The sequence below is a fragment of the Apteryx mantelli genome, chromosome 14 (assembly GCF_036417845.1).
Source record: "Apteryx mantelli isolate bAptMan1 chromosome 14, bAptMan1.hap1, whole genome shotgun sequence".
Classification (NCBI taxonomy): Eukaryota; Metazoa; Chordata; class Aves; order Apterygiformes; family Apterygidae; genus Apteryx; species Apteryx mantelli.
Window position 1 is genome coordinate 4,116,596 of NC_089991.1, and position 19,727 is coordinate 4,136,322.

The 19,727-nt window shown below is 58.8% G+C and overlaps 1 protein-coding gene and 1 long non-coding RNA gene across 4 annotated transcripts; one reads left to right on the forward strand and one right to left on the reverse strand.

The window, feature by feature from the left end:
• Positions 1 to 258: 258 nt before the first annotated feature.
• PITX1 (paired like homeodomain 1) lies at positions 259 to 18,253 on the reverse strand. 3 transcript variants are annotated; one of them, XM_067304821.1, is made up of 4 exons: positions 18,202 to 18,253; positions 8,037 to 8,218; positions 4,816 to 5,021; positions 259 to 2,380 (listed from the first exon to the last, which is right to left on the reverse strand). In XM_067304821.1, exons 2-4 carry the CDS (start codon positions 8,197 to 8,199, stop codon positions 1,841 to 1,843), a joined length of 909 nt encoding a protein of 302 aa, XP_067160922.1. In that variant the 5' UTR covers positions 8,200 to 8,218; positions 18,202 to 18,253; the 3' UTR covers positions 259 to 1,840. The 3 variants fall into 3 exon arrangements, with proteins under 3 accessions (XP_067160922.1, XP_067160923.1, XP_067160925.1); XM_067304822.1 differs by lacking the exon at positions 18,202 to 18,253 and adding an exon at positions 8,337 to 8,504 and having other exon boundaries at positions 8,037 to 8,214; XM_067304824.1 differs by lacking the exon at positions 18,202 to 18,253 and adding an exon at positions 8,337 to 8,503.
• LOC106487277 (uncharacterized) lies at positions 9,526 to 11,386 on the forward strand. Its single transcript, XR_001293043.2, has 2 exons — positions 9,526 to 10,741; positions 10,833 to 11,386. It is a non-coding gene; the product is annotated as an uncharacterized lncRNA (long non-coding RNA).
• Positions 18,254 to 19,727: the final 1,474 nt, after the last annotated feature.

A 19,727-nucleotide genomic window follows, 5' to 3' on the forward strand; every position in this document is an offset into this window, starting at 1 on the left:
AGGAGGGCTGCGGCCATAAACCCTGCCGTGTCACCGAAAGAGCCGCGGGAAAAGCCTGCCACGAAACGCGAAGCGCGGAGGATGTGCCCGGCCGGGAGCAAGGCGCTGCCGGCCGCGGGGCGCCGCGCAAGTCCCGGGGGAAGCGGAGGGGCCTCCCCGAAACCTCCCCGCGGGGCGGGGAGCAGAAAGCCGATTTTCTTCTTATATAGTCGATCTCTTAACCGCAGCCAGAAAAAGAACATTAAAGGCATTTCTTGATTTCGTTTTGTCTTTTTTTTTTATTCCCATGCTCTTAATTTTGAAAAAAAAAATCACAAAACATAACTTATAAAACAATATATACTGCATCCTTATCCACAACAGCATAATTGAAACATCCAGCGTAACGTTTACCACAGGTGTGAAATACACTGGGAAAGAAGTACCGTGTGCATTTTATATTATGTTTCTTTGTCATCTACAGGTAATAAGTATCGACAAAAATAAGCAACAAATATGCCTGCAATTAAACTTCATATGCGTTTTGTATGCGTATTAATAAAGATCATATTTATCATTTCCATTTTTTTTTGCCAACAAGCACTTGTTAAAGTATCTACATTTACATAATAACACCTTAAGATAATAACACCTTAAGATCATTTTTGGTTCCTTGTTTTTCCTTCACAGCTAGAAAACCAAGGAACACTTTCAGCTTTGCTAAGCAACCTTTCCGGACGCCGAGGCTCGCTGTTTCTCTAGCAGAGATGCAGTATCAGGATTCACTTCATAGCAGACCATTTTAGGTCTTTTTTCTAGACTCTCTAAAAGCTTTTTTTTTTTTTTTTGAACCCCCTCCCCTGCATTTAAATAAAGATGAATGATAATTTCATTATCAGGATAAGACTTTGGGTGGGGAAAATGCTGAACAGTTTTTGCATCGCTGGAGGATATTTGTGCTAGTCTCACAACCGGGGATACTGCAGTCTTTTGGAAAGGATGAAGAGGTAGGAACCTGGAGCTGCTTAGTATCAGGAATGACTGGATTATAGCTTCCAACTAAAGAAAAAACATCAAGAATCATGCATTTTAAAAACAGTTTATTCAACGGCCAAGGACAATGATCCGGCACAATGTAACGGCAGATATAAATATAACCTTATATAAGTGGTTGACCCTTGTCATTATTATTTTTTAATAGTTTCATACCTAATATTTTTACCGTTTTTCCCGCAGAATCTACTCTGCGAATTATATTTTTTCTCCCTTTTTTTGAGTGTGTTTCTGTTTCTCAGTGGTAAACATTAACCAAACTCTTCCCGTGCGACAAGCGGCCAAGAACCGTCCCACCAGCTCTCACCACCGAGGCGTCTCCCTCCCTCGCCACTCTCCTCGCGGGAAAGTGGACGCGTTAAAAACTCCTGTGCAAGTTCAAGTAAACACATACAACCCGCATAATCCAGAGAAAAATTGCAACTCATCCATGTACCAGATTTCGGTGTCTCTTGCAAAAGATTTCTGGTCCGTTTACGGTTTTTTCGATGTTTTCTTTCTGTTTTTTTTTTTAAACAAAAACCGCTGTTCTGTTGGTTGTGTCGTTGGTTTGCATTAATTTTTTTTTTTCTAGGCAATCGAAATCCGCGGAGCTTTTGGGGTTTTTAGTTTTTTTTCCTCTCTCGCTTGCTCGGGTTTTGCTTTTAATTATCATCTCTCTTTTTTTTGTGTGTGTGTGTATGTGTGTGTGTGTGTGTGTATGTGTGTGTGTGTGTGTGTTTCCGTTAAACGTCGCTTTGTTTCTGCTTTGCTTTGCTTTGCTTCGCTTCGCCGGCGCGTTTGTCGGAGGCGGCTCGCGTCAAGTCCGTCAACTGTTGTACTGGCAGGCGTTTAGACTGGAGCCGGGGCTTTGCAAACTGCTGTAGCCGAAACTGGAGTGCTGCTTTGATTTCAGTCTGAGGCTGGCTAAACTGGAGTTGCAAGTGTCCCGGTAGACGCTGTAGGGCGAGCCCGGCGGCCCGTAGGGACACGCCGGCGACGACATGGCCGAGTTGAGCGAGGAGCCGCCGAGGTTGTTGATGTTGTTGAGGCCGGAGTTGGCCATGGCCGGCACGGCGGAGTGGCCCATGCCGGAGGGCATGTTCATGGAGGAGATGCTGCTGGGCGCCGAGAACATGGACTGCGAGGACAGGGGGCTCATGGAGTTGAAGAAGGTGAAGCTCTTGGTGGAGAGCGGCGCCGGCGTGAGGCTCTTGGTGGCCCAGTTGTTGTAGGGGTAGCCGGCGTAGACGTCGTCGTAGGGCTGCATGAGCCCGCTGAACTGCGGCACGTAGCCGTTCTTGCACAGGTCCATCTGCTGGTTCCGCTCCCGCTTCCGCCACTTGGCTCGCCGGTTTTTGAACCAGACCTGCGGGGGCACCGACACGGCGCGGTGAGTGCGGGCCGCCGCCGCCCCCGCTCCCTCCTTCCCTCCCTCCCTCCCTCCCTCCCTCCGCTGCCTGCCCTGCCCGCAGCCGCGCACGGCTCCGCGCGCGCGGCAGCAGCACCGCGGGGGCGCAGGGGCGCGCACGGGGCGCGGGGCAGCACCGCGTCCCGGAGCGCGCGGGGGCCGGGGACGGCGCCGGGCGCAGGGAAGGGGCCGGGGCCGAGGATGCGGCGCCGGGAAGCGGCACTGCGCGGCCTCTCCCGCAGCCCCCTGCCCCGGCAGAGCGGGTCTCCGGCCCCGCGGCGCCGGGCGCAGCTGCCCCTCCGCTCCCCTCCGCCGAGCGCAGGAGCGGGGCGACGCCGCGGACCGCGCTGATTAGGGCCGGCTCGCCCCGGCTCCGCCGTGTTTCCCCATGCTAATGCCGTGTAATAAAAGTGCCCTGTTACAGATCATAAAAAGGGGGATTGGATTAGTATGTTTAGGTTAAAAAAAAAAAAATCGGTCCCTGCATCGCCCTTGGATGGATGCAGCCTCTGCCTTTATATCTAATGAGAATTTACAGCCCTGACTAGGGAACAGAGAAGCGGGGGCCGCTCCTGGTGTTTGATGCAAAAACCTGATCCAGGCTCTCTCGCTCCCTCTCGCTCCCTCTCTCTCTCTCTCTCTTTTTTTTTTTTAGCCCTTTAGGAAAGTGCTTGAGTCCCCTGTGCTGGAAGCCATGAGCCGGGGCAAGAAGGGCCGCCCGCGCCGGGCAGCCCCAAATTCTCTTTCCAGGTTAAAAAAATAGCCTCGCCGTGCCCGGCGGCTCAGCGCGGCCCGCCAGCCTCTGCTGCCGCATCCCCCTGCGGAGCCCGGGCCCCTGGGCGCGCGCGGCCCCGCGCAGGCTGCGCTCCCCGCGCCCGCAGCCCGCGCCGCCCGCCGCAGCCGGCCCGGGGGCCGCTCCTCGGGCCTCGCCTCCCGGCACAGGAATGGCGCAACTGTTAGTGAACCCCGATGGCAGGGCTGGAAACTTCGAGGGAAAGAATGGCGAGGTCTATTGGAAAAATAATAATAATAAGGGAAAAAAAAATCCCATATAAATATGAAGAGGAAACGAAAGCCAGCATGTTCAAAACCTGTAATTCACTCCTCGGAAGGTGCTTCCAGACAGGAATTTCCTGAAAATGAGGGTAATAGTTTTAATTATGGCTCCTAGACATTTTAAAGTAAGGCCCTCAAAGCAAATCAAGGTTAGATTTGCAAGCTGCAATCTCAGAACATCAAACCAAAACATCTCCATACAGAGGGAGAACGAAATAATGGTAATGGCAACTCGTATATTAGTTTTATTTGCTTCCTGAAGTATTCCAGCAATATTAATGCAGCTCAGTCCTCTCCCTGGCTTTGTTTTGTTTTAAATGCAATTAAGACAACGCTTTCAGATGCAGCGGCTGTCTACTCGGGAGAGATTCAAAACACAATCTCTGCGATCTGATTTGGTCACTCGCCGTTTAATTGCCGAGACAAAAGTGGCTTTTCCCAGCTGCGGGGCTGCCCGTTGCAGCGCCCGGCAGCCAGAGCCTCGCGCACCTCCGTTTTTCCCGGCAGTTTCCGTGCGGGCGCGGAGCCCCGCCGCCGCCCCGCGCCCTCCGCGCGGCCCCCTGCGCCGGCACCCGCGGAAGCAGCCCGGCAGGGAGGCGGGGGGGAGGCGGGCAAAGCGGGCCGGCCAAGGCACGGCGGGCGGAAAGTCTAAGGATCGATCCAGCCCGAGCGGCTCCGACCTGGCCCTTCGCTGCGGACCTATCGCACGCGTAAATCTCCCTCCCTAAACGACTGTCGCGGCTATATATATATATATACACCGAGGTGGCACCGGCGCGGAGACATGGCCAGACCCGGCACCTTCGCCTCTCAAGCGTGCGGCCGCCGCGCTTATCGACTTTGCAGTGCCAGCGCCGCCCGGCCCTTGGCCGTCAGCTTGTCCATCGGCGGCGTCCGCAAGCAACCGGCCTGCCGGCCCGGCGGTGCCCGGCCGCGGGGCGCGCAGGATGCGCGGCCGCGGGGGCTTCGTCGAGCCCGCCCGGCCTTGCGGACGGGGCCGAGCAGGCTGAGCCGCGATGCAGCGGCCACCAGCGCTCCAAGCAGCAGCTTATTGAAATATTATTATTATCACGACTATGGTTATAACGTGGCGGAGCCCCTGGCGCGGCCGGGCCTCCCCAGGCCCCGCTCCGAGCGGCAGCCCCGCGGCCGGGACATGGCTCTCTCCTCCTCGGCCGGGACCCGAAGTTTTGCAATTAAAATAACCCCCCCGCCGGCCCCGCGCTCCCGAGAGGGGCGATTCCCCCCCAGCCCGACCCCGCGCCGGCAGCTGCCCCCGCGCCGCATCCCCGCAGCACCCCGGGCCCGCGGAGCGGCGTGTCCCGCGCCCCTCTTACCCGGACTCGGGGCTCGGTGAGGTTTGTCCACACGGCGATCTCCTCCCGCATGCTCATGTCCGGGTAGCGGTTCCTCTGGAAAGTGGCCTCCAGCTCCTGCAGCTGCTGGCTGGTGAAGTGGGTCCGCTGCCGCCGCTGCTTCTTCTTCTTCGCCGGGTCGTCAGCGGCCCCGTCCTCGTTTTTCTGCTCGCCGCTTCGCTCCTTTTCTGTGGTGGAGTGTCGGTTGTTTTTTTTTTTGTTGTTGTTGCATTTTTGTTTTGTTTTGCTTTGCTTTGTTTTGGTTTTGCAAGCAGAAATACAGACACACAAAGGCAGGCACGCAGCCCCCTGCCCGCCCCGCCGGAGGGACACGCGGGAGGGCCCACGCGGGGCCCCGCCAGCCGCCCCGCAGCCCCGCAGCGAGACCCGCCGTTTCCCGGCGCAGCTGCGGCAGGAGCGCGGTGCCCTGCTCGGCCCCAGCCCGGCGGGGAGGCTGCGGGACACCGGGGCCGAAGAGGACCGGAGGGGCGAGGGCAGCCACGGAGGGAGCGGATCCCCTGAAGCATCGGCCTGTTTTCCCCTCCCCGGCTCCCTTTTTTTTTTTTTTTTTTCCTCCTTTAAACCTACGGCGCGATCTTTGCTCCATTGTCTTTGTTGTGCTCGGCCGCGACAGGAAACTTTGGAAGGACAGGGGTGTAAAACCCAGCAGTAACTAATTGCAAAAGGCACCCTCTCTCTCTCTACCTCTCTACCTCTCTACTTCCCCCCTCTTTTTTTTTTTTTTTGCTTTGCTTTTAGGATTTTAGTGTTTATTTTAACCCGAAGCTGAGCGAAATCCTTCCACAAAAACCGTATCGAAAGAGCTAAAGCAAAAAAGCCCAGCCGCGTTTTAGTGATCGGGATTTGCAAGGACTGGAGGCAGGAATCCTGCCCCGACCCCGCAGCCACGGGGGAAAAAAAAACCCGCTCTCGTTTCGAAAAAAGCCCTTCCAGCACTCCTCTCCCAAAGCCGCGGTGGGATCTGGCCCGGTTTGAACGCCCGGAAAGGGACTGAAAGGCCTGAACGAAATGAGCCCGCCAGCCCGGGCCCGGCGGCGGGAGCGGGGAGAGGTGCGGCCCCGGCCGCGGCTTTTGGGGCCGGGGGCGGCACAGGCCCGGCCCGGCTCGGCTCGGCTCGGCCTGTCCCGGCTCGGCTCGGCTCGGCTCGGCCCGACCTGTCCCGGCTCGGCTCGGCTCGGCTCGGCCCGGCCCGGCCCGGCCGGCGGCAGAAGGGAAGCTCCGCGGGAGCGCAGCGCGCCGCGCACGCCTGGCTCGCAAGCGCCCGCCCGGCCCCGCCGCCTCGGCTCCTGCCCCCTCCGCTGCCCCGCGGCCGGCGGTGCCGGGCCCGGGCGCATTTCTGCAGCCGCGACCGCGGCGAGGCAACCGGGAGCCTAAAATACCCGCGGGCCGCACGCAAGCCCCGCTGCGCGGTGGGTGCGGGGGGCTCGTCCTTGCAAAGTCACCCATTAATCGGCCTTCGCCTGGGAACCCTCCGTAATAAAAAGGGAGGGAGAGCGAGCTCAAACGCTTAAATGGAAACCCCAAAGCGGTAAAGGGGCTTATTGCCGCCCGGATGGCCTCTATCTGCAGTAAGTGGTTTGCAGAGCAAACAAGGCCTGCGAGAGAAACCCCATTAGGATTTCCCTGCTGCCCGGATCCTGCCCCGCCGGGCCCGGCCTTGTGGCCGGCTGGACCGGCCGAGCCCGCACGGCTCCGCGGCCAGGGCCGCGGAAACAGACTGAAGGTGCTCTCCGAAAATACAAATATTGCTCGATACGCTTTTTTCTTTTTCTTTTTTTTTCCTTTCTCTCTCTTGGCTGGGAAGCGCTCGGCGAAACTGGGGCGAGGGGGAGCCGGGGAGGGGAGGTGAAAGGAAACACCATTGCAGCCGCAGCGGTGATCCATCCAGACGACTGCAAACCTCCGGATTTAGCCCCGCCATGATTTCATTAAAAATCGAGCCACCGAGCCGGGCTCTGGTACAATTTCAAATCATAACACACGTTAGATTTAATTGGCATTTGTTTCTTTTTTTTTCCCATTTAAAAAAAAAAGGAAAAGAAAATGAGAAAGGTGTTTTGCAACTTCTCGGAGTAGAAAAGTAGGCAGGTCTTTAGCCCTCCTCCAGCACGGAGGGGTCACATATAGGGGTACGGCAAAATGGAGCAAATCTCCCTCTCTAATCTCAAATAATCCTCTCTAATCTCGGAGTCCTTTCCAGACTCCGGGCTGAACGCTCCCTAACTTTGTTTGCGAATCAGACAGGGAGGCACAAACCAGACCCTGTTTATCACTGTGTGCCACTTTGGGATTGAATCGTGCCGCGGCCACTCGAGAGATTATAGGACCTGCTAAAACTGAAAACAACAGCAACTACAAAAAAATAATGTGAGATATAGGCGTCTCCTGCAAGAGACACGGTGGAGAGCAGACATCAACGCTCTTTCCTTCAGCTTTTGTTTCCTCCTCGCAGCCTGCCTTGTCATCCTAGAGATGTTGCTGCTCTAATGAAATACAAACTGGGAAACCACAGCTTTCCCTGCAATCCTTGCACGCGTCGCCCGGGAGTGCGGGAGCCCTCGGAGAGCCCGCGGCCCCGCCACGAGCCCCCTGCTCTCCCCGCCGCGCTGCGGCCGCGCACAGCCCTCCGCGGCGGCCCGCGCTGCTTGCGCCGGCCCGCCGCGGCCCCGCGCCGCCTCTCTTCCTCTGCGGGACATTTTTTTTTTTCCTCTCTTCCCCCTCCTTTGACAGAGAGATCTTTTTACATGTCTGCACCACCCGAGCTGGAAAATAAACCCGAGCAAAAGCTGACATTATTTCAGAAACATCCGGCAAAACCGCAGTCCCCGAAGAGCCCCCCCCTTTCCCTTCTCCCCGATCAATTAATATCTGTTAAAAAAAAAAAAAAAAAGAAAAAAAAAAAGAAAAAAAAAAAGAAAAGAAGCCGCTCCTGGGCTGGGGCGCGCAGCCATGTGTCTCGGCTCCGCGGCTGTCAGCGCGGGGCCCGGCGGAGGCGGCTGCTCCCCGCGCCCCCCTCCCCCCCCCCTCCGCTTCGCCTCCAATTAATTGCGCTCATTAGGGAAAGAGCCGGTGGCTGCTGCCCCCCCCGGCGCCGCGGGGCAGCGGTGCGGGCCGGGCGGCGGCGGCGACGGCCGCGGCGGGCGGGCGGGCGGGCGGGGGGCGCGGGCCGGGCCGCGGGTTACCTGGCACCTCCGCGTCGGAGGATTCACTGGCCGAGTTCTCGATCGGGTCCCTGGGCTCCGAGGATCTTTGCAAATGGAAGCTGGAAGCCATGTCATGGGAGGGTTGGGGTCTCAAGCTCTCGGGCAGTCTCTCCAAGTTCATTCCACCTTTAAAGGAATCCATGGCAGGGGCGCCGGGCTGCCTGGGGGATTTTGCAGGTGTTTATTCCACACAGAAAGGAACAAGGAGCTCCCCCCCCTCTTTTTTTTTAAGGAAAAAAAAAAACAACGAAAACAAAAGCAAATCCACTTATTACTAACAGTATTATTTTAAGGGTTTCGGAAGAAGAGATCTGGGCAATGCCTCGAAGCCGGTTGTCTCTGCGCGGGGAGAGGCACGGCAGTCCGGCCGCATAGGCAGGAAAGTGGTAAAGATCCCTTATAGAGAAACGCGAGTTGCGAGTTGGACAGTTTAAAGCTAAAGAGATTAAAGTGACCTGCCCTAGAACAAATGCCTGTAGTTAAACGCGGCTCCTCCCCCTGAAGGTTAAAACCTCCCCGTCTCGCTAATGCATCACTCCATCTAGCGCTCGCCCAGCCCGGCCGCGGGCGGACCTGCCTCCGCGCTCCCCGCCGATGTGCGCGCCTTGCGCGGCCGCGGCCCGGCCCGCGGCCCCCCGGCGGGCACCCGCCCTGCCCGGCGTGCAGGCGCCGGCCCTTCTGCCCAGGGGGTCCCCGCCCTCCCCCCCACCCCCCCCCAGCCTGTACTCAGCGATTTAAAAAACATATATATATTTCAGAAACGAATGGAAAGGTAAAAAACGCTCCCCGGCCTTGCGGGCGGCAGCGCGGGCACCCCCCGCCCGCCGCCAGCCCGGGGGGCGACGAGCCGCACAGTCCGTCCGTCCCCCCCCCCCCCCCGGCCTGCTGGTGCGTTTTTCCACGCGGAGGCGGCTCCCCCCTGGAGGCCGCGCTCAGCGGGGTGCGGAGGGCCGCGGAGGAGCGCGGAGGGGGCTGACCCCCTTGCCCGCCCCCGCGCAGTGCCAGCCGCCCCCCCCCCGCCCCCACGCGGGGCACCGCACCCACGCGAGCCCTCCCTCCTCCCTCCTCCGCCCCTGGGGCCTGCCCGCGGCTGCGGGGCAGCGGCGCGCAGTTTGCGCCCCGGCGCAGCATGGCATCTCCACGCGCATCCCGCCTGCCCAGCCCCGCCGGAGCCCGGCTGCGCGGGGATGCGCTGCTCGCACGCCGCCCAACGCGCCCCGCGCAGCGCCGCGACCGCGCCGCCGCAGGGCGGCCCCGCCGCGAGTTTTGGTCCCGCGGAGAGCGCATTCCTCCGAGCTGGAGGGAATTTATTTTCCGGACGCCTCCTGGGTTTTGTGTGTGAACTGTTTTTATTTTTTATACATACACACATACATATATAAATATTATACATATATTTATACATATATTATACATATATTTTTGTATATGTATATAAAATATATATAATATTCACTGATGGGTTAATAATAAAAATATTTAGGAGCTCTGCCCCGGCCGGCCCATCCGCCGTGCCCCGCTCGCAGAGGCCCGCCGAGATTTGTGCCTGAGCAACAACTGCAGCGCGAGCGCTCCCATCACATCATCTTTCAGCACGTTATTAATAACAAATAATTTTCCTCCCGCAGCGAACTCCCGGTGACCCTCCGGAGGGGTGTTTGCGGCTCTCCGGCCCTGGGAGGCTTTGCGAGCGCGGAGGCCGGGGCAATCCGTAAGGAAGGCCTCGGGAGAGAGACCCCCCCCCCTTCCCCCAAATCTGGGCGAGCCCGAGTGCGCCAGGCCCGGGGGCGGCCCCGGGGCCTGGTCCCGTTGCAGTGCCCCGGTGCGCGCTGCTCCGCACGGCCAGGTGTGGGGCGGCCCTTCGGGAAGCAAAGCCTCCAAACGCGAGCGCATTTGGGAGCGCCGCTGTCCCGCCAGGGGGGTTAAAGCAGCGCAGGTCTCCAGGTGCCCAGCGCGCTGCGCTGCGCTGCGCTGCGCCGCGCGCAGGCCGCGGTTATCGTGGCGTTTGGGGCCCTTCCCCGGCACTAAGGAAACACCTCGGTGTTTTGGGGGGGGAGGGTAGAAAAACTCAAAGGAATCGCTTGGCCTCGGAGCTTTCCACCGGGGCAGAGGGGAAAAAAAAGCCCAAGCCTCACGGGGAAAGCACGAAGCGCCGTGCAGAGGCGCAGACACGCGTGGGAAACGCGCCGGCTCCCCGGCCGCGCTCCGCTCGCCTCGGCGGAGCCAGCGGCGCCGATGTGCGCTGCGCTGCGCTGCGCTGCGCCCTGCGCGGGCAGGGCCGGTCCCGCAGCCCTGCGTCCCGGCGGGGGTGTCGCCGGGTGGTGGGAGACCCTGGGTGTAACTCTTCCCAGCGAAAGGACCTTTTCCTCTTTATTTTCTCTGCTCGATTTCACTGATCCATCCTGACACTCTATTTTGCTTTCAAATCAAGTAAAGATGTGGGAGAGAACTTTTGAACTGTTTCATGGAAAGTGGATGGCAGCAACGTTCCAGCTCTGCAGCTTTTTTCCTACCCGGCGCGGGGGGATTTATCCGGGCTCCCCCCGCCGCCCGGGAGCGCACTGCGAGCCCGGGGGGCTGGAGGAGGAGGGACCCCTGCCCGCACCCCGCGGCGCCCAAGGGCTCTCAGCCGCAGCCCCTGCACTTCTGAGCTTCACTTCTGCAGCAGTTAAGCGTAGCGACAGGTAGGTGCTGGCATACTCAGGTCTCTCTCTTCTTATTTATTTTTATTTTTATTTTTGGATGGCAAATTAATATCCCTGTGTCCGTCCACAGCTCTCCGACGGGACTCGACTCAGGAGCCTGACTACGATGGGGAATTTCGGGCACGAGAGGTGAACCAGGCACTTTCGGGGCTGCTAAACCTGGACATGGTTTAAAATGCAAATATTTACAGCGAGGGCCTCTTGACTTTAACGAGCTCAGCTGAGGCAGGATCCCACGGTGCGGAGGGACCGCGACCTTCCCGGGAGGCGCTGATGGCCTTGTTCTTGAGGTGACCGGATTGCTGGGTGCAGCGTGCCCAGACCCGTTATTGCTCCTCTTCCCGGTTTCTGCGGCCAGGCCGGGCTGTGGGGAGCCGGGCAGCCCGAGGGCAGCTCTCCGGGGCCCCCCGCTCGCTCCTGGGCGGGAGCCGTCCTGGTAGGGCAGTGCGAACAGCAGTGTTGTTATAATCCGGCTATTTTAAACCTACTGCTTAGAGCAGCCTTAAAACTGGAGGCGGGATTTTCCTTTCTTCTTCTTCTTCTTCTTTTTTTCTTTTTTCTTTTTTTTTAATGTGCCTAATTTACAGTCTTTGTTCTGCTCTATAAAATATATTTTGAAAATTCGTTCTAGGCTCAACTCTTCTCCTCAGGGCGCTAAGAAAGGCTGGGCCCTGGGCACCGGCGTGTTTTCATCGAGGCGAAGTTACGATCGCGACAGTGCCCGCTCCAGCTACCTCCCACCGCGACGGACCCCCCGGCTCTTTCTGGGGGTCCCCAGGGCGCGGGGCCGGGCGGGGGTGCGGGGGCTCCCCCCGGGCTGCCGGCTGCTGGGGCCGCGCTGCCTCGGCCCAGCGGGGCTCCCCGCTCCGGGGCACCGGGGACGAGCCCCAGCCCGGGCAGCCCCGCGTCCCTGCACCCGACGGGGCCGGGGGCGCGCAGGGCCGGCCCAGGCCAGACCCGGGAGCTGCCGGTTCGAGACCCGACAAGGCACGGGCACAGGGTGCGCGCCCGGTGGGGGTAAAACTGTCCCGGGAACTGCCCTTAAACACCGGAGACTAAGCGAAAGGAGAAAATAACGGGCTGGTCCTAACGATCCCGGGCGTCTGAAGAGGATTTCGGGAGGCGGGGACGGGGCAGGACCCTCCCCCGGCCCGCTCCGGGCGCTAAGGGCAGAGAGCGCCCGGCTTCCTCCTGCTTCCTCCGCTCCCGAGGCACCCACGCGTGTCAGTGCCCGGGCCGAGGGCGCGATGTCGTGCATTTACCGCATACCCGCACACGCGCCAGGAGCTGCAGGCGTGCGCTTATTCGTATATATATATATATATATATATATGTGTGTGTGTGTGTGTGTGTGTGCGTGTGTGTGTGTGTGTGCGTGTGTGTGTGTGTACATTCATATACCAGGGCATCTTTTCCCTCCGCACCTTGGCGGGGAAAGAACTCCTCCTGCACAGAGCAAACCCGGACCGGCTTTACCTGTAGTTTGTCACGACAACTCGTGTCGCGACAGCACACGGGAGGTTTTGCGCTTCCCCCTCCCGTCCCGCCAGGCCGGTTCCGCTCCCCGCACCCCGGGTGGGGCTTCGGGGCACGGGAGACAAGGTGCCGGGGCACGCCCCGCTCCCGGCATCCCCCCGACGCCAGGCGCTGCGTCACGGGCTCACCCGCGTGACGTCATGGCCGCCAGCTCCCCTGACGTCATGCTGTGCCTTCGAGCTAGGGCATGCCCAAGACAGCCCGCTCCTGCTGCCCCGGGCTTCCCCTCCGCCCTCCCGCTTCCCGGGCCTGTCCCGGGGGATGGAGGCGCCCGGGAGAAGGGAGCAGAGGCGGCAGCTTGCGGGGGCTTGCGGGCCCCCCCCACGGGGCCGTGCCCGGCAGCCGCCACCCGCGTGGGCGTGGGAAGGGCGCGCAGGGGGGCGGCGGGGACTCGGCCCCGCTCGTCTTTGGGGCGCGCCGGGTTTAGACAGATCGGTAACGCCGCCGCAGCGCCCTGCAAGCGGGCCGGCAAGCAGAGCCCCCCCCCCACCCCCCCGGACCCCTCAGGTGGCGGCTTGCAAGCGTTAAAAAAGAAGAGAAACTGCTTTCAAGGCTTTGTAAAAATGCTGGAGACACGCAGATAAACCACTCCGCTTCCACCGGCCATAAATAATAGAAGAACGAGGGCTGGCGCTTATAAATACATCAGCGTTGGCCACGCCAGTGACAACCCCGTTAAGAAGAAGACGAGAAACGTCTACCTCAGAGAAGGACTTCCAGCGCCTTCCGAAGCAGGGACGGTCCCCTGGTCCTTGGGACAGCCCCGTGTTTGCTGAGGTGGCAAGTGGCACCCGCAAAGCCTGCGCTGAGCCCCGGCCCGGGGACAAGCCCTGGCCGGGGGCTGCCGAGGGCACCGGGCCGGGGCCGTGCCACCCCTCGGACGCCTGGGACCCTCGCGGGACCGGGAAAGGGGGGGTCTGCTTTGGGAAGAGAGCTCCCACCCCCGACAGGCTTCGGCATCTGTAGCCAACACAAAACCACCTGGGCCATATATCAGGCAGCAAAGTTAAGTCTCTGCCAGCTTTTCCTCTTCAAATTTATTAGCATTGTATAGACTCGGATTCAGTCTATAAATTATTAGGAATTGTTACCAAAAAAAAAAAAAAAAAAAAAAGGATCTCCTCCCAAGCCCGTCCCCGCCCGAAAGAAAAGGGAAACCCTTCGAGAAAAAGAGCTGTAGTGTGACAGGGGAGTAGCGAGAGGCTCCTCAACCAAGACCAACTAAACCAAACCCAGCACAACCAAATCAAACCAAACTCAACCAAACCCAAGCCAAGCCAACACAAATCAACTCAATCCCATCCAACCCAACCCAGCCCGACTCGACCAAGCCAGATCAAACCAAGCCAAACCAAATCAAACCAAGCCAAACGAATCTAAACCAAACCAAACCAAGCCGAACCAAACCCAAGCAAAGCAAACCCAACCTTCGCCCGGCAGCGGAGGAGCGAGGAAGCTCCTTTGCTCTTTTATCACGGGAGACCTGTCCCACTGGCATGGATGGGGTCCTGCTGGCTGCCAGGACCAGGCTGTGGAGAGCGCTACCCTTCCAGGCAAAGGCGGGTTTGGGGACCAGAAAAGTTTCTGGTGGCACCGAGACGTGGATGCAGCTCCATGCCCTGTGGGCTGGGATGTGGCCTTGCCTCTGCCCCCGCGGGGTCAGCCCGGCCAGGACTTGCTGCAAGAAAAGAGCATTAATAATAAAATCCTCCTGAAAGTGTGGGGCTGGGGGGATGTGTGGGGCTGGGGAAGGGGGGATCGCCACTCTTTGAAGCAAGAAAAATCGACGGGGAGGCGAAAGCGGCTGCAAACGCGCAGCTCTGCTGCACGCCCGAGCGCAGAGGTATTTTTAAAGCTTCCTTCTTTGAAAATGTCCCTCCCGCGGGCGGATCGGTCGCTTTTTGGCCTCCAGCCGCTGCTGCCGGCATTTGCTCCCCGGCTGGTCGGGCACCGGCGGTGCGCGGCTCTCGCCCACGCGGGCTGGGAACGAGCAAACCGGGGGGCGCACACGCGTGTCTGCGGGACAGCGCGGACCGCGCCGAGGGGTGGGGGGGTGGGAAACGCGGGTGCAGTGTCCCGGGGCAGTGGGGGCCCGTCGGGGCGGGGGTGAGGGGGGACCCGGTCCGGCACCGCGGGGAAACGGAGCAAACTCCAAGCGACGGCGACAACGGCGAGAGCTGGGACCCCCCCCGGCCCCGGAGGCCGCACCGGGGCGGGTGGAGGGGGGAGAGGGAAGCAGAAAGAGGGAGAGCCGGGGGGAAAGAAACCCAGCCGAAAAAGCATGTTAAATCGCTCAGGGAAGGAAGGTGGAAAATTACGCTGGCTCCTAGCCGGCCTGTGCTCTTCTGCGCAGCCAGGAAAGCAATTTTCCTAGGGGGTTGAGCGAAACGAAATCAGCCCCTCTTGGATCCGCAGCCCTCGTCGCTCGGCGGCCCAGCTGAGCCCCCGGCTGGCGCGGGCGCGCAGGGCCCCTCCGCGCAGCGCTGCCCCGCGGATGCTCCGCGGGCGGGTGCTCAGGCACCGTCTCCTACGGCCTCCCAGCACCCAGCACAGCCCCTCACCCTGCCGGACCGCCCGGCTCCTCCTGTGCTCGCACCAAACGCCAGGCACGGCCCGGCTCCGAGGTGCCCCTGGCTGGGGCTGACCCCGGTCCCACCGCCCTGTTGTCGCCTTATCCCCCGCCTTGTCCCCCCCCGTTACAACCGGCCGGGGGGGGGGGCCGGGGGATGCGCGGCCCCGCGCAGCCTGCGCGGCCCCGCGGCCGCCCCGCGCCTGCAGCCGAGCGCCGGCCCCGCAGCACCGGGCGAGCGTGCAAAAACGGGGGATGAAAAACTCGAAGGCGTAATTTTTTTTGACAGATACAAATGATACCCCAAGGCTTTCTTGAAACGCAGCGACTGACGGCTGGAGAAATGGTTTTCCTACTAGGTTTTCTGCAGTTGGAAGGAGACGGGCTTTTCCCCTCGACCCTCCTCCCCCGACTCTCGCCCCGAAAATAAAACTCGCTCTTTGGTGTCTGTCACCGGCCTGTGACAACTCTTTTTCCCCAGTGCCTGTGTCTGGAAGCACAGTCCCACCGTGGCCCGGAGCTGCTTCATGGCCTCTCCGCATCCTTCAGACCACAGGCGCTGCATTATGCGCTAAGAAAATATTAATTTGCTGTTAGCAGTGGCTTGGATTTAGCTCTGGCCGTGCTCAGCCTGATCTGACAGGGAGAGCCGGCACTATACGGGGACAACGCAGAAAGATATACGGCTCAGGAATATGTGGGGCTTGTTTCTCTAGGTGGGAGGAAGAGAGGGGAAAAGTACAATATAGTCCCACAATTCCCTCTCGGAGCACAGCGAACATGCTTTTCTGATTAATTGACGGAGGAAGGGGCACCGGAGTTTGCTAGGCAGCCTGCTCATGTTACTCAGTGCATCTTTAGACCCGAAATGTGTCTTTTTCGTGGACTAAAAAGATGCCTCTGATGCAGAATAATCAAAGGCCCAAGAACTCCGTGTCTAGCATTTGTTGGGACTCTTCTCGAGCAGAAAAAGAAGCTGCGTTTGGAACCGCTCAATATTATGTTCCCATGCGCGTTTCCTTCACCTTGTTTCAGGCGAGCAACCTCTTAATTGCTGCAGAATTTTGATGGGGGAAACACATTTCCCCTAAACAGGACATTTCCTGAAAGGCTGAAATATTCTAATAATGTGCCGGGCTCTTTAATGTTCTCAGAATAACACTGAATCTCTGTAGAGCCAGTATGTTTCCTGTTTTAAAATACAAAATCAGAGAAACAATTAACCTTTGTGTGTATTCAGCTCACTCCCTTCTATTTTCTTTTCTTTTTTTGTTTTCCTTTTTCTTTATTTATTTGTTTTCCTTTTTTCTTCCCCAGAAAGGCTGTATTTTCCGCGCTGCCCCGGCGGCTCCGCGCTGCTCTCGGCGCGATTTTTCCGCAGCTCTGGCCGCTGGGCTCCGCTGCCCGGCGCGCAAACACCGCCGAGATAAGCACCGGCACACTTTCCTTCCAGTTTCGTTGTGGAAACAACAATATCTTGCCGGGCACATCTCGCGGAGAGGTAGGAAAACGCTGCCTTCAAGAGGGCTGTGCTAATCAGCACACGGGGTTAGATATAAAAGTTCAGGGCAAATAAAACGAATTAGTTTTATTAGCACGTTTAGGAGGCGGTCTAACGAAAGAATTCGGCTTTACTAGAGAATGTTTTCTCCTCCCCTTTTGTTGCTTAAAAGCAACATATATCTGAGCTACTCATCACAGGAGGGAAATAAGACATCTTTCAGTCTACAGGCATTTTCTCTGAGAAAGGCGCTCTCTTCTCTAAACCCCCAAAGGAGGGCATACCCTTGGAAATACACAATTTCATAGTAAAATCTGCGTGAACAATAAAACCAACTGTAAACGAAAGGCTTCGGAGCCCGCCAGGTTATTGTTCGGTGGCGGGTTTCGGTAGGAAATATCCGCCTCGGTCACAGGCACGTCGAACTCGGCTAAAACTTCCCCATGGAAATGTTGCCACCGCTCTAACAGCGACATTTCCAGGGACTTTGTTCATATTTCAAGCAAATGAAGGATTTTTGGAGAGATTCTCCCAGTGAACTAGGTTTCAATAAATATTTGGAAGTCAATTTACAGATCAACGGCTCGAGTTGGCGCACGGAATAACCCAGAGAACATGTACCTTGGTTTGTTAAGTAGAAATTATATATTTTTAAATTGCTATTTAAAAAGAAACCGACGTCTTGGAGGAGGTCGCTTCATGCATAACAGTATTATTTATGTTCAATTCGTGCCTTGGACTTTGTTTTCGCCTGCAGTGTGGCTGGAAAAATTTAGGCAAAAAGGACGGAATAGTAAAAAACTTGCCTAAAGACACGCTTTTAACACGACAGCTAAAAAACCCTCCTAAGATACCGTTAGTAGGAAGCTATTACATCCATTTTAGCAGGGCTACCATGTGAAAAAAAAGTCTGTTTTTCTGTCCCACTCCGGGAATTTCTTTCCCCTGGTCGGAAGAGCTATTCCCGCGCCGTGCTGCGACACGCTCGCGCACTATAGAGCTCCTAAAGATGGTGCCTGTTTTTAAAATTAGACTGAAAATAAATAATAATAATAACAAAAAAGCAGAGGGGCTATAGAACGTTATTTTTCTACAAACGGAAATAATCGACGGCCCAGGCTTTCCCCTTGTCCCCACGCCGCTGCGGCCGCGGGAGCAGCGCGGACTGCGGCGGGAGCGCCTGCTCCGCGGCGGCGCAGCCGCGGCCCCGCTCGGCGGGTCGGCACCGCTCCCCCTTCTCCCCAAACCTGCCAAACGCCCCCGGGGAGCCCCGGCCTCGCCGGGGACCTCTGCGCCGCCTCGCACCGCGATGCACATCAAAGCTGCTGCAGCCTCTAAGGAAAATCGCGCAACGCCGCCGCCGCGCTCCGCGCAGCCCCGGGGCGGCCGCGGAGAGCCCGGCCAGCCCGCACCGGGAGAGCCCCGAGCACAAGGGCTTGGGGCTTCAAACTGTGCAGCGCGTTTAAAAAAATAAATAAATAAAAAAATGAGGTAACCCCTTTGGAATTGTATTTCCGAGCGCATTTGTCAGAGCTGACGAAGCGCAGAGGCCCCGAAAGAATTTATACGCGGTATAAAGATGTCAAGGACTGCGCGGAGCGGGCAGCGCGCTGCCGCCGCGCCGCGCCGCGCCGTGCCCGCCGCCCCCGGGGCTCCGCGGGCGCGGAGGCCAGCGCCGCCTCCCGCCCGCCCCGCGCCCGCCCCGGCTTTGCGCGACGCTCGGCCGCCCCGAGCCGCGGCCGGCAGCCCCGGCGCGCTGCGCTGCGCTGCCCCCGCCGCCGCCGTGCTCGGCGCTGCGCGGGGCGCGGCGGCGGCGGCTCCGCGGGCACTTACCGGGCGCGGCGCTCGGCGGCGCGGGGAGCCGGGCCCGGCGGGCGCTGTGCGCGCCCCGCCGCCGCTCCGGGCTTTTCTGCGGAGATTTCCCCGTCTCGTCCTGACGTCAGCCCCGTCCCAGGGTGCCGCACACGGGGCAGGGCCGGGGGCAGGGCCGCCCGCACCGGGAGACCTGCGGCGCCGGCTCCCGCGGGCCCCCTTCCCTGCGGGCGCCCGGGAAAGGCATCCCCGGGCCGCGGCCGGGGCACCCGGGAGCGCCGCCGGGTGCCCGCTCCGCTCCGGCGGCCGCATCGGCCGCCCTCCGGGCTGCTGTGCGCTCCGGGTTATATGGCCCCTGCCCTCTTCATTTCCTCCTGGCCGCTTTTCTCGTTTGAGGGGGGAGGGAGAAGCAATAGCCTTTTTCTTTTTTCTTTTTTTTTTTTGCCCCCAAGGAGAAGCCTTAGGAAATGCTCCTGATTCAGGACATCCCCGCAGAGGTGGGTGCACAGCGCCGAGCACCTCCCGGGAGGGAGCAAACAGCGCCCGGTGCTGCCCAGGCAGCAACAGCAGCCGGAGGGGCGGGCGGCCCCGCGGCGGAGGTTACGCGGTCCCGGGTAGGGGACACCGGACAGACACGCAGCGTGGCTCACCGGCCATGCCCCCAGCCCCCAGCCACCCAGCCCCGCAGTTCAGTTTAATTTTCCAGGGAATTGCCTGAAGGTTCCCCCATCACACACTTCCAATACCTGCCCTCCTCCCTGGCTTTTGAGAACCGAAGCAGGCAGGGCGTTTTGAAGGTCTCCCCCCGAGCGAAAAACACGCGAGTCGTCTGGGCACCGTGCGTACACCGGAGCGGGGCATGCCTTGTGCTTTCCTGAGCAGACTGGGTTTTACACACACACACACATACATACTATAGCTGTAGCTGCAAAACAAGGGCAACGAATATGGAATGGATCAGAAAGATAAATAGCATAAAATCAGGAACAGTCCAGTCCCACACTTGCCATTTGTTATAGAGAGGAGAAGTAAATGGGATTCACATGTCGAGCATTAGCTGGTTGTTAGTCTGTAAGATAATATTAACTTTAGTGCTGGTTTACTCCAGTTTTCCAAAGGCAGTTCCAGGAGGCGCCCAGCCTGTAATTTAGGATGGCACATACTGTGTGAAAGAGGCTTTGGCACCGGGGCCTACCAGCACATCAAGGTGATATTAACATAATAAAACGTTTGGAGAGCGAGTAGGAGCTCATAAATTAATGCATTCTACTGTTTTAATGCTAGGAGCTAACAATGCATTTCCTGTTCGGCTGATCGTCCCCGCTGCAGCCTAACAGCTGTTTTAAAGGTGCTGTGAAATTAAAGAGAGGGAAGATGATTGTCTTTAAATCAATGTTTAATGATGTGTTATTAGGAGAAAAGTCTTCCTCCAGCAGATGTTTACATGCTGAAGATGGAGGGGAGCTTCCCAGGCTGTCTGCTTGCCTATGGAGCGGAGAGGAGGAGACCAGGGGGAAAACACCCCCACGTCCCTCCAGTCTGGCTGA